Here is a 14,122-nt window from a genome sequence, read left to right on the forward strand (position 1 = left end):
AATATTAGTTGTTATTTTCCTATATTTATCACCTCCCCTCATCTCATCTGTTTTTACTTTTGTCTTCACACTTGCTGGCTCTCTGGCTCTCTCTCATGTTAACCTGTCGATGGCGTGTGCGGTGTGACTCTGACCTCCATCTGCCCATATGTGACTCTTCACCCTCCCACGAGACCCCTGCACTCCATTCTGACAGCCCATGATTAATTACTCACCCTTATGATTCATGCCTCAGAAATATTTCACAATAATGGACAACAGGTGGTCCTTCAGGACGTTATTTTAAAGTCGCATGTGTGTTTGTGAACCTGTTAGAATATGTATTCAGATGCTGATGGAATGTGTGCATGAATGGTGATATATGATTTAATTTCACTTTCTAATACAGTCTAGTCCCCAATTGTTGTTGAGCGCAAAAATGTGTTGAAGAATTTTAATATCTTTCACATTTTTAATAGAAAGATGGCCGGTTATGCATAGGTACTTTGACTCTGTGGCACTATCTGATCATTGCTCTGTTTTTTAAGTGACTCAACATGTTTCAGCCAATGGTCTTTGCTAAGATGTTGCTGTGAATGGTTTATAGTGTGTTCTGGGTGGTTGCAAGATTTTTTTCAGTGGTTGCTAGGGTTATAGAGGTTGTTGCTTTCCACTTGCTTTATCATCCACAAAGTCCAAAATGAAAAGTAACTGCACCTTTCTCAAATAAGTCATGCAATTTGAGCACAAAAGATGGAGGAAGACACTTTCTTACCATGGTACTGAGGTGCTATATGTGTGATTATCATTATTTAAATGTATACTCCTATGGAAGACCAATGATTAATGAAAAAAAAAAAACTAATTAAATTTCACCATATAAAAATGAGGTTGCTACAATTTTTACAGATGTTACTGATTTCTGAGAAGCTACTACTTCTATCAAATGTGCATTTCTAAGAGACAAAAAAGTATTATGATTATTATTATTATTATTATCAGGCAACACAAACCTGTTTCTTGATTTGAAACAATATCACTCATTAGAACATGCAGAAACTAAGAAATTATTTTTTCACTTTGGAGAACAAAATCTGGCTTTTAAACATGAAATAAATAAAGATTTGACATTTATCATGATAATTATCGATATCGACTGAAAAAAAATAATTGTTTTGGCCAGGTTGCCCAGCCATACTGTATATGAATCAGTATTTACAACACTGTCAAAAGTTTGGAGTAATTACAATTACAATTTAATGTTTTCAAATGCTGTCTCTTCTGCTCACCAAGGCTGCATGTATTTGAGAAAAAATGCAGTAAAACCATAATTTTTTTAAAAATATTACAATTTCAAATATCTGTTTTCTATTTGAATATATTTTAAAATGTAATTTATTCCTGTGATGCCAATCTGATTTTTTCAGCATCATTACTCCAGTCTTCAGTGTCACATGATCCTTCAGAAATCATTTTTCATCAAATAAATGCATGCAACGTTACTGAGAATAAATGACTTTATTCTAAAACATAAAAAATCAATAGTGCACATTGTACTTCATAGCAAATTAGTTAAAGCTAACTTATTTCAATAGTAAAACAATCCTTTGTAAAATTATAAATATTCCCTAATTCACCTGGAATAAATGTGCTGTTCAGGTATAAAAACACACTGTATTTTGTGTTGCAAAGTCTTTTGTGGATTGACACACACACACACAGTGGCACCTCATGACTTTATTGTCTCCTTCATGTGTGATCTGTTGGAGGGCCTTTCATTTGCATCGCCCAGGGCAAAGTTTCCCTCTGGCAGTGATCCGTGGATCTGGCTGGGCCGCTCACCTCGGTGTGATGAAAACTGCTGCTGCTCCCACAGACACTGGCACACGGAGTTCAGCGCTGACAGCTCCCATACTACACAGAGACCAACCGCTGTTCATTTAGCTCGCTCACATACAAAGCAAATCACAGTTAAGATCTCTTTAATGCCTCATCATCATTTATATCCAACCTGCACCGATGATTCATTCACAATAAGCCCAAGAATGTGTATTAAGACAGTACATAATGTTGACTTTGTATAAAACATATAAAACATTCCTCTGGGAATTACATCGGTGTCATACCTGCGTGACAGATGTAGCAGAACGCATATCAAATCACATTATTTTTCATTTCTGATGCTTCAAAAAGGCAAGCGGGAAATGAGGCGGATTGGTCTGTAGGTGTCTGTCGGATCTATTAACAGCACAAGCTCTGATAATAACCTCTCTATGGGTTTAAAGGGAAAAAATCCCCTGCTTTTTTATCCCAAGGACAAGCGTGTGGCGAGACTGCTTCAGACGTACAGAATCCATTTCAGAGAGCCTGCGGCTGAACAGACAGCACAGGTTCATTCAGAGAGCAGACTCCATAATATCCTCACCCTGTGGAAGAATTAGCTCGACCGCACAGAGCATGTGCAGAATACTTCCAGACATTTGCATTTTAGGAATGTTGCGACGAGCAACAAATCTTAATGTTCTACCAACAAACTGCCTGTATTGGTGAAAAACTCTTTATTGAATCATTGGTGAACCCGAATGGAGTTCCATTTGTCAGTGTGTTTGACTTCATTTAGACTATAGTTCATTTAGATTTTAACATGCACAAAAAAAACACAATTTTTAAATTGCCATTATATAAGATGCCTATATACAGTAAGACCCAGCAGCAACTCTTTACTCTGTAGTAAACCATCATGTTCTGGTCTTTTAAAGAACCCATGGAATCAAAACACTGATTTGAATAAACCACTCAAAAATATCTGGTGTATTAGAAATGTCATTACAACTAGGTTATGCAATAATTGCATATAATGTGTAATATTGTTACAAAGTAAACACTTTATAATACACCAAATATCTAGTACAAAACTATTTTCACTCAGATATCACTTCTAAATTTCACAATTAATTACAAAGGAACAGTAAATAACACATTGAATTAAATGTGAATTTTTGAAGTTGAGAGACTGAAATAGTATTTTCTTGTAAAAAGTACTCGTTTCAGATAGATAGATAGATTCGATTTTATTTTTCTTTTGCTTGTGTGTGTGTGTGTGTGTGTGTGTGTGTCCAGCTCTTGTACTGGATATTTGGTGCATTGTAAAATATTTATTTTTATAGTGTTGGAATATTATGCATTACATTACTTGCAGTCATATGCAAAATTTCAGTGGTTTGTTCAAATCAGTGTTTTTTTTTGGTTCTTTAAAACACCAGAACATGATGGCTTACTTAAGAACTAGAGAATAAAAATGGGTGGGACTTAAATAGGCATCTCATAGGTAACCTAAAATTGTGGCCAAATCTAAATTAACTAGTCTAAATTAAGTCAAACACACTCGTTGGATGATGCATTTTAGGCATGAGGGATGTTGTCACCACAGATATCCAAATGTCTCCTCAGGCTTTTGTCATTCTACAACTTGTGTTCGCATTGGTATAAAGTCACACTTTGTGGTGGTTGCACCGCTACCATACATAGTTTTATTTCTGAGAGAAAGAGAACTGCATCACCCCCAATGTATTTCTCAGTCAAGTCGCATAGAGGATACCACATGACTTCAGAATGAGGTCTTCTGAAGGCCAGTGCTTCCTTAATTAGAAAGAGACTCGACTTCAAAGAAGCATAAAGTGGATTAATACATGTCCGTGCTGAGAAGCAGAAAAGGTGAATGTGAATCCATTATAAAAGTTTCCCGAAAACTTCATGATCTTTGTTTTTCGGAATTAATTAATGTCAAAAAAAGAGGTGTTAAAATGATCTATTTGAATGTGTATTTGTCATGTGTTGGAATAAAATGTAATGCTAATGTATTAAATATAAAGTGATAATGAGGACAGATTGCAGCTTAGATTGAGAATCATAATTAAATCAAAAGCAAATTTTAACAGTACACTATCATCACCCTCTCTGTGGTGTCAGTTGGAGTTGATGTCTGAGCATGTGTGTGCGTGTTTGAGACACTAATGAGTGGGCTGTCGACAAGCTGTTGTCTAAAAAGCTGTGTGTGGGGGGACAGTGTGATATGATGACCCTGCAATGACCCCAAAAACACACTTACCTTAATATTATACTCTACACCATCTTTTAAAACACGCTGATTTTGGGGTGTCATATTTGATACATTTGTAGACTCTTCAGTTGAATTGAGCTGCATTTACCATTGGTTTCAAAAACGACCAAAAGTGGCCAAATGTACCTGAAGTGTAGTTCACAAAGACTCTATATGGTTTGTGGAGACCCTAACTAGAAGCTAATTCACTGTGAATGCTCTTGTGCTTGGATTGATTGGTCCATAGGAACACATGTCATCCTCAGGCCGTCTGGAGCGGATTAGGGACGATGTTCATGTGCAATACGGTGGGCATTACGGGGAAATCCATGTTTACTTCATTAGGAGGATTACTGTAGTCTGTGGAGAGAGCGTTCTATCAACACTTATTACCAGGGTGCAGTATTTAATAGTAATACACAGTGGTGAGCCATGACTTGCTAAAATATAAGAAGATGCATTTTCAGTTAAGTTTTGCTTGAGAAAACATATACAGTTACGGCTTTTTAAATCTGATTTAGTCGAGTTAGATTTGCATCAAATACGATGTGATTTTTGGTCACCGAGATCTGGAAGCAACTGTGCATTTTTCTGCTTGGAGCAATTTGCGGACAACTTTTCTTGTGCATGAAATCACCCAGATGCCAACAAACCAATGACAACGTGGAGCAATACTGACGAGCGTAGGCGCCAAAGCTGTTGTGGATCCGCTCACCCCAATTCTCCACATAACTGGCACAGATTTGCAGAAAATTACAGTCATTTGGCAAACGAATAATTCACAGATGGTTACATACACAATCGCACCATTCTATTATGTAAGCTTTGTTACACGTGAAATGATAAGGGAACTTATAGTAATGTTAGTATTAATTAGCCAGAATTTAAGCTGTTGAGTCTTTTAACAAAAGCCTTGACATCATCCCTTCAGGAAGTGACATCACTTTGGTGGCAAAGTGGACAGATATCAAATGTTAGCATTGGATTTAATGAGTTAAAGATGTGAATTATGTTTAATTTTATTTTTACAATAATATCATAATTTGGATTTTAAACTGTTTATTTGTAAAATCACTTAACAAAAAAAAAAAAACTGTATGATATCATCTTCCAGGAAGTGACAAATCAACCGCAGAAGCATTAGGAAGTGTTCCCAATGGATTTGACACATTCTGTGAGTTTTGAAAGTTTATTCAAAAAATAATAACAGACAATAACCGAATTTAAAAAGTGCTGCATAACAAGAATGACCCATTAGTCCTTGTCATTTTAAACTGCAGAACACTATTTTTGCATATGCATATGTTTATATTAATTATATTAAATTATATTATACAACTTAGAAATCAGTGTCAGTCTCCATATCTTGTAAAATTGATTGTTTGAGCAGAACGCTTGAATACACACAAGAATATTCATTTTTTATTTTAATTCATACTTAATTCATAAGGTGCTATTTTTAAATATTCCGAATTTTATTTAGAATTCAAAACACTATTTATGCATGTTTTAAATGCATATGTTTGTCTATATTCTATTATTATACAACTTTCAAAAATCGTAGCCCGAGTTCTGTATATAGTCATGTGTGCAACTTCTTGTAAAAATGATTATGTTTGAATAGAGCGCTTGGACAATTAAAAACTTGTATCAAATGCGTTCAGGCCAGGTTGCAGAGGAACAAAGGCTGATAATGGGCCAGACAGTGAAGTGCTCTGCAATTACACCAGCAGGACGTAATTGACTGGGAGAAGAACAGACGATGTCTGATCATCAGCGAGCAACAAAAGAGCAGGTATACCATCTCTGATCATCTGAGAGACAAAGACAAATTAACCTTATTGATCAAAGCTTGCTTGTTAAGTTCAGGATTTTTAGATGATGATTAAGAATATAAGATGAATTATCCACAACACACAGAACATGCTGGAATGACTGGAAATTTACTAAATTGCAATTCAAATTTTATATAAACGATTGTATATATTTACACCACCGTTCAGAATATTTGGGGTGAGTTAGGTTTTTGAAAGACGTCTCTTTTGCTCACCAAGGCTGCATTTATTTGATCCAAAATACAGTAAAAACTGAAATAATGTGAAATATTATTAGAAGGACTGTTTTTTATTTGAATACATTTTAAAATGTAATTTTTTCCTGTGGTTCAAAGCTGAATTTTCAGCATCACTACTCCAGTGTCACACGATCCTTCAGAAATCTGTTGAAGAATCATTTCTTATTATTATCAATGTTGAAAACTGTTTGGTTGCTTCACACAAACTCTGGAATTGAACTGGAATTTAAAAGCCATTCTCATAGATGACAGTTGGCTGTATGCGTTGCTCAAATCCACTTACAATATTGTACCTAGATGCGAGTGAGCTAATTGAGCTGAGACGAGGAATATAATAGAGACTGCATTAAAGTCTTAAACCAGGATTTGGACTTCCCCTCCATTTCCATTCCAGAAAGCCTATTGCCCATTACCAAGGATCTAGGACCCTATAGGTGACACGTTGTGTTAACTTGATTCAGGTAGACAGCACTTCCATCTCCAGACTGTGCTGTAATCGTCCTTTCCTGGTATGCAGTGTGTTTACAGCTTGATAATCCAACTAAGACCAGTAAGACTATAATGCTGTCCATGACAGGAAGGCCTTCATATTTACATGCCCACCTCACCTTTTCTTTATCCATATTTGCAGGATATCACAATTGCAGGCATGAACAATTGCTTTCTTAGCACTAGTTTCCTCACAAGTGTCTGTGTTTGCATTCCCACACTATAGCAGCTTGGACAGCGTTTCCTCTAACAGCTGTACCCTTGATCCGAGCACGTATCCTATGATACTAACCTCCAACAAAGACCCTCCTCGTGGCCATCAGGAATCCCCCTGTGGAGGAGCCTGCGCTTTATTCCGAGCTCCAGTTCTCCTCACGGGTCCCCAGGCACCGCAGGGGTCATGGCTAACCCAGGCACGGTGTCAGCAATTCATCTGAGATGCCACGAGTTCATGATACACCTCAGCTCAGGAGGAGATCTGCACATGATGAGAGAAGCGTGGGGTCACGGAGTTCACAATAACTAGAGACTCTAGCTGTCAGACTCCACACAGACAACACAGAGGAACACACACTGTTTTCTGTATAACTGAGGAGATGCCATAGACTTCTGAGGTTTTTATATGAAGCTTTGCCTGAAAGGATTTTTTTAGTATTTTTAGAAATTTGTCTCCAAAAAGAGGTTTTGTCAGGTTTAGCTTTGTTCCCAGAGATAACAATAAAATAAAAATCTTTAAATAGCCTATTGTTATGAGATAGAAACTCCAGCAACTCGATTAAAAATACCGGGATTTTGTTGCATGTTTTAGAGAAATGACCATATGAAATTCCAAATATTTGTGATACTTTCGCGTAATAAAAAAAACGAGTTTCCTGAAATTACTTCATTTCGCGCATGCGCATTTCTACACTCGATATAATCATTAAATGCCAGACGTGCCTCACAATGAGAGCTGTCATAAAGGTCAATCTGTTTAAATTTAATCGAGAAATTATAAATGAAGCCTTATTAAGTTCATAATAAGCGACGACAAATTATTTTTGGTTTGGGAAAGAATTTCTGTCTAAAACCATTTATTTGTCGGCTTCAACATGATAAGCTGATGAACCTGGAAAACAGCTTCATCTTCAGTGTTTTCTTTTTCACGCTGGAAATTGTCATTTGAAAGGAAATGCTTGATGAATAAAATGAGTTGGTCAGAAAAAACATAGCCTGTATCAAACCCACTGTTCAATATTGCAAATGTATTATTATTTGTTATATATAAAACATAATAAAACAAATACAAATCACAAATAAAAGCGAATTTCTTTGCTGCTTGTCTGATGAACAAGCAGTTTGAGATATGGCAGTACAGATTGAAATCCAGCTCATAAGAAAGGACACAAACTCTATAATGAACAGGTTTGTTTGAAGGTTGATCTGACTGATGTGATAAGATCACAGCGCTTTCCTGACACCTCTGTAAAACACATCTCACCTGTCCAGCTTATCATCGGTCTGGGAATTAAGAACTGTTTAGTCTGTCTCAGATGAAATTATAATATTTCTGCTAAACATACGCCTTTACAGCCCAAACGACCAGTCGAAACTCACCCATATGTGTTAGCTATTTTTAAAAGTGGCATTTTGTTGATTTATAGGCTTCAATATTAAAGATATGACACTGCGAATTTATATTGCTTACTCGATTCAAATTGATCGTTTCCACTAACATATTTTATGTTTTATAAATGCATAGGCTGTTTTATGACTTTACTGTCTTATTACTTGTCTAAAAATGGCCTATATACATATGAAGAAGATCAATAAAATACACAGATTGAGTTCTTCTTAGTTTTAATCCATGCATAAAATGAATTAATAAACATAGCTATAGTTTATAACTAAACTGTATATTGTGTTGCTTTGCGTGTTAAACTGAGAATTAAATGACTGCCTAAAGCAAAAATAATCCATTTTGTGTAAATACTTATATGCTAGTAAAACTAAAACGGTCTCCTACTTTAAGGGACTATTGTTTTAGTCTCTTTGCATCACAGTTTCTGCAAAAAATCTCAACATATTTCAAGACAGAAAGAAGTGCTTGAAGCATAAGACCGCAGCTTTACGAAAATGATCATCAAAGTTATGAGAACTCTCTTTATTAGCAAAAGTACAAACAAAAGCACATTTACGCACGAAATGATTAATGAAAATTGTTTAATCAAATGTTGCATCTTACATCAAATCCAACAGTCCCCCTCGCCCACCCTGACAGCCCCCCAAAAAAACAAACAAACAAAAAACAGGCTTAAAGTGTAATACCGAGAACAAATGTTGGAAAATACACCAATAATATTTATTGTCGAGCCTCAGAAAACCTTAAGTGCTGTGGTTGATTGTTTCGATACATGAAGTCCATGAGCAGTAAAATAAATACAGCAACATAAATAATTGTTAAATCCATTGTCTCCGCTTCTCAGTTTAAACAAACGTGGGATTTTTGTTGAACGTTTTTAGGGTAACACCAATTATTTCTGTTATTTTGGATCAATGCATATCCCTTAGTTCAAAAAACACTAAATTAAGACGTTTTGCATTTAAAACGGACAATTACACTGAATCAAAAGTTATATAAAGTCTTTTTATAGCACGTGTCATTGTTGACTGTTAAAAGTTCAGGAGATAGAGAGTAATTTTCACGAATATCATTGCTATATAAACCGACATTGAGAGAGTTTCTGCATCATCCGTGACTGTTTTAGTAAATGCTCACTAAATGTCCACCTTCCTCTCACTGAAGGGACATGTAGGGCCAGTTGAAACTGCTCCCAGATAGCAGCATATCCCTGATGAGCGTCTCAATGGGTGTTTTACCCACCAGTCGAACGAAGAAAAGCTGTTCTATAACGGAGGAGGAGACCATCCGGAGCGCGGGGAGTCTCAGCAGCAGCTTGCCGAAGCGAGTGGGCTGGTTCGGATACTGACTCCTCACATACTCCTCCAGAGCACACTGAGATTTCTCCTGAAGACCTTCTATATGCGGTATGTCTGAGAGCCCGCATGCATCTGCATACAAATGAATATAGCCATTAAACACATGCCATTCAAAAGAATAACATCTCTGTGACATGTATGCACAATAAATAAATATTTAACATGATTCAGAAAAACTGAAATATAGCGTTAGCATTCATTAATTTCCTTAGATAAACACAGAATTAATTAATTTGAAAATCTCAATGTCTCAATGGAGTTTGACCTACAACCTAAATTAAATTTTCATTCAAGAAAGCATGTTAAATGAATATACCTTGTGCATTTCAGTTTCATTTCTTAATGTTATTTCTCATAATAAACTATTAAACAGGCTAAGCATGGATACAACGAATTAACGAAACGAATTAAGCTGTGAATGCTGCATTATTTGTATAGGCTATATTTGGAAAGTTTAATAGAAACGTCTTCGAGAGTAATTCAAACCGAGAAGAATAACAGTTTGGGCCACTGTGATGTTACACACTCTCGACTTTTGCAGAATAGCACTCGGTATTTTTTACCAGTCTTTATGGGCTATAAGTAGTCTATATTAAAACTCTTTTTAGACAGTTTTGGAAAGTTTGATATCAGCCTGTGACTTTTAAAGGGTTCTTGGCGCATTCCGTCAACCTATGTCTTGTGGCACAGTTTTAATCAAAACAAAATATTATAAATTTGTCTGTAAATGTATAACAAAATTAAAAGTAAAACGACATCGATGATTCGCATAGTCTAACTGAAACGAAAAGCCTGTGTATTCCAGTCTCGGCATACTGTGCTATAATAACGCGCAGAGTTAGAGAATTTCTATTTAGCTCTGCTTAGAACTTGTTATAGAACTTTGGTAACTCAAACATTGTTCTATTTAGCGCGCTCTGCTTAAAACTAGAAACGAACGTTGGTTGCGTAAACGTTGGTTGAATGTTGCTTAAACGTTGTGAAAGCATAGCCTAATTATTTTGAATAATATATTTGAAAGGACCTTTTGATTTTTCACTTTTTTTTTGACTCGATTCAAGCCTTAATGGAGGATGGGGTTGTGTAGCATGCGAATTTCCATCATATATATATATATATATATATATAGTAGGCAGCACTTTGCTAATTGTTTTAAATTATGAAAGCTCACACATCTAAATGTTCAGTTCTGAAAGACTATAAATTAAATATTTGTAGGCCTGCTATTAAAATTAATTTGTCACACCAAAAAGGAGCATTTAAAATTATCATTTAAACCTAAAACGTTAATGTTACTTAAAATATATAGGTTTATGTAACTTGTCAAACAAGATCTAGCTTTTATTACCCAGCAGCCTAATGCTGATTTTATATTCTTATTCAAAATTTGACATCATCGAACTACCATTATTTTTAAACAACCACGCCTTTAATCTGATTGTGCTCAGATGGTACTTTTGACTGATTTACGGCCCATTATTTGAAACAAACTTCGCGGAACAAATAGGATTATGCTATAGACAAGCTCATTGAGCTGTACAGTAAGTTTGCTTGATCTTGACTCGGGCCTACCTGATGTGAACAGCACTATTGCTTTGGCACAGCTGTATTCGGCGGAGTCCACCTGCAGGGCCTTCAGTTTCTCCACCTGCTCCTGGAAGAATCGGATATGATCCATGAAGGCCACGACTCGGTCCGCGGACATCGGGGACGCGTGAAGCCCGGCGGCGGCGAGGAGAGGAGCCACATGGAGAGGCATGGAGCTCTGCGCAGCGTTCAGAACGAAAAGTTCGCTCCAGGTGAGTCTGAGGAGAGACACCTGATCCGTGATTTGGAGATCAGGAAAGAAAGGGATGTTCCTCGCCCATTCCACCGCACTGAAGAGCAAACGGGCAGCCAGCTCGCAGATGTTCTCAATGCCCATGATGTTACCCGACTGCATGCACTGGTTTCCGTATCTGGACGCTGGATATGGCTCGGCCCGAAGCAGGAGGGATATGTATCCGGACAGGTAGCATTGGCCACTCAGCGGGTCTCCGTTGGACAGCGCGTAATGGCTGGGGTTCGGCTGATTGGGCGGCATTCTTCCTCGCTGAACCGCTATCAAAACAGAATTAGATGGAGAAGAAATGTGCATAGAAACAACATATAATGTTATCGTGAAAAATCACATCTCGCATGTAGCCTACACTCTAAGAAAAAAGGTACAAAAGCTGTCACTGGCGAGGTACCCTTTCAAAAGGTACTGATATTTACCATTTAGGTGCTAATATATAGGCCTACACTTTAGGTACAAATATGTATCTTTAATGTATTAATATGCACTCTTTAGTGATAAATAAGGGACAAACTGTCCCTTTGAAAGTGTACCGCGCCAGTTTTTGTACCTTTTTTTCCTGAAAGTGTATATGCACTGCAAATGTAGGAATAATCTATCTATCTATCTATCTATCTATCTATCTATCTATCTATCTATCTATCTATCTATCTATCTATCTATCTATCTATCTATCTAAAACACACTATTTACACAATTAACTGCAAGTACAATCAATCTAGAATATAAAACAATATTCTGTAATGCTCTTCATATTTTATGCATTTTACACTAAGATATTAATATGAAATCTGTTCTACTGATACAATGACGCAACTTTTCCTGTTCAGTAATTGAATGTAGACTAAATAAGCAGTCTATAGTTAATATATATGAAAAGTTGCTTTGTAAATAAGGTTAAATTATTACACGACGAATAATTTTTAAAATGTTTTAAAGAGCTTTATACGTTCAGAAGCAAAATCCTTTAATTAAATTGCTTTTGGCCTGCTACAAGTTGTACAGTATACAGGCTAGTGGCTATATACAAGTTTATTAATGTTGTGTTATATTAATTTGTAATGTGATTTTTTTTTTAATACCTCTCTTTGTTTTTATTATTAATTTTGGCCAATTTTCTTTCTTTTTTCTTTCTTTCTTTCTTTCTTTCTTTCTTTCTTTTATTTTTTTTATTTTTACGTGGGCTACAAAAGAAGAATGCACTGCGCACTCACCTTCGCGTCTCATGCCCACTTTCAGGCATTTCTTCAGGCGGCAGTACTGGCACTGGTTCCTGTGGTGCTGGTCCACCGGGCAGCTTCTGTTGGCACGGCACGTGTACGTTAAGTTCCGCCGAACGCTCCGCTTGAAGAAACTTTTGCATCCCTCACAGGTGAACTGCCCGTAGTGCTTCCCGCTGGATTTATCCCCGCAAACCGCGCACTCAATGTGCTGCTGGTTCTGCGCCTGGTTCTGTCCTTTATCCTCCGCGGAAGGCAGTCCGGTGTTTGGAGAATGCGCGGCTGCGCTCAGGCGGTGGTCTCTCCCCGCTCCGCTCTGATCATCCAGAGATCCCGCCGGTGCCAGTTCCTCCTGCGGATCTCTCCACACGCTCACCACCATGGCCATGGCTGGACTGCGAACCTTTTACGCGTCTTCTCCTGTATTATTCAAGATGAAGAAGGCCGGTCGTGTTTTATCCATGCAGAAGAGCCAATTGATATGGAAAGCGCATCGATGAGACTGGAGATATGTGTCCAACAATATCAGACAGCCAGATTGGACATAAAACAATCGCGCCGGAACTCCGTGCTGGTGGTATCTTCGTGCGTAAAAGGGACAATCGGAAGCCCCAAATGAATCAGATCCGAGGAGAGCAAAGACGCGGCGTAGCGCAGCCTTCTGTTGGCATGATTGACATGAGCATGAATGGAAGACTTCAAGTTTAGCTAAAAACAGGAGTATCCGTGAGAACAGAGCTGAACGGACTCAACTTTGGCATGATGCTGATCCAAATGACCACACCTTCACTTGGTCTTATACGCGCTTCAGCGGTGGTCTATTGAATGGTCTGTATTATGGAACCCATCAGGTATTAAAGCACAGAAGTGGGCGGCTCCTTTAAGCTCGGAAGCTCTGTTTGATTGGCCATTTAGCTCACATCCTTCCAAAGACGGTTGGATGCAATTATGTGCTTCAAGTCACTTATAGCAAACACTGAGACTTTTATGCGTTTGTATTTTTTTCTCATATTTACACTTGAAAGCTGCACACTTTGTAAATAACATATCTGCACACTTATAACATATATGTACATTTATCTAAACAATTACATTTGTTTCCACTTCTATTTCTTGTATATTATTTAATTTCTGTTTTTCTTATATTAGTGTTATATTCTATCCCTACTGTGTTTTTCCTATGTATGTCTGCGCTATGCCTGTACTTTCTTCTGCACTGGAAACTCCTGTCCTCAAGTCAAATTCCTTGTGTGTGTAAACATACTTGGTGATTATGATATTGGACAAGAATAGGATTTAACGTTTTAGCTTTTCAAAAGGTAGGTTATGCTTTTTATCCTCACCACTATCTGCATTATATTCATTCTCCAATCTGATAATCAATGTAGATCATTTATCATTTTTGCAGTTGATTACAGAATATTTAATCTGATGCTCACCAGTGT

At 37.1% G+C, this 14,122-nt stretch overlaps 1 protein-coding gene across 1 annotated transcript; it reads right to left on the minus strand.

Annotated features, from left to right (window-relative positions):
• Positions 1 to 9,417: 9,417 nt before the first annotated feature.
• On the minus strand, positions 9,418 to 13,065 carry LOC306864226 (nuclear receptor subfamily 2 group F member 1-B-like; the record flags this gene model as incomplete). Its single annotated transcript, XM_079408072.1, has 3 exons — positions 9,418 to 9,692; positions 11,193 to 11,720; positions 12,672 to 13,065. The coding sequence occupies 3 exons, from the start codon at positions 13,063 to 13,065 to the stop codon at positions 9,418 to 9,420; spliced, it is 1,197 nt and encodes a 398-aa protein (XP_079264198.1).
• Between the last annotated feature and the right edge of the window lie 1,057 nt (positions 13,066 to 14,122).

Source organism: Barbus barbus (assembly GCF_936440315.1).
Source record: "Barbus barbus genome assembly, chromosome: 45".
NCBI lineage: Eukaryota > Metazoa > Chordata > Actinopteri > Cypriniformes > Cyprinidae > Barbus > Barbus barbus.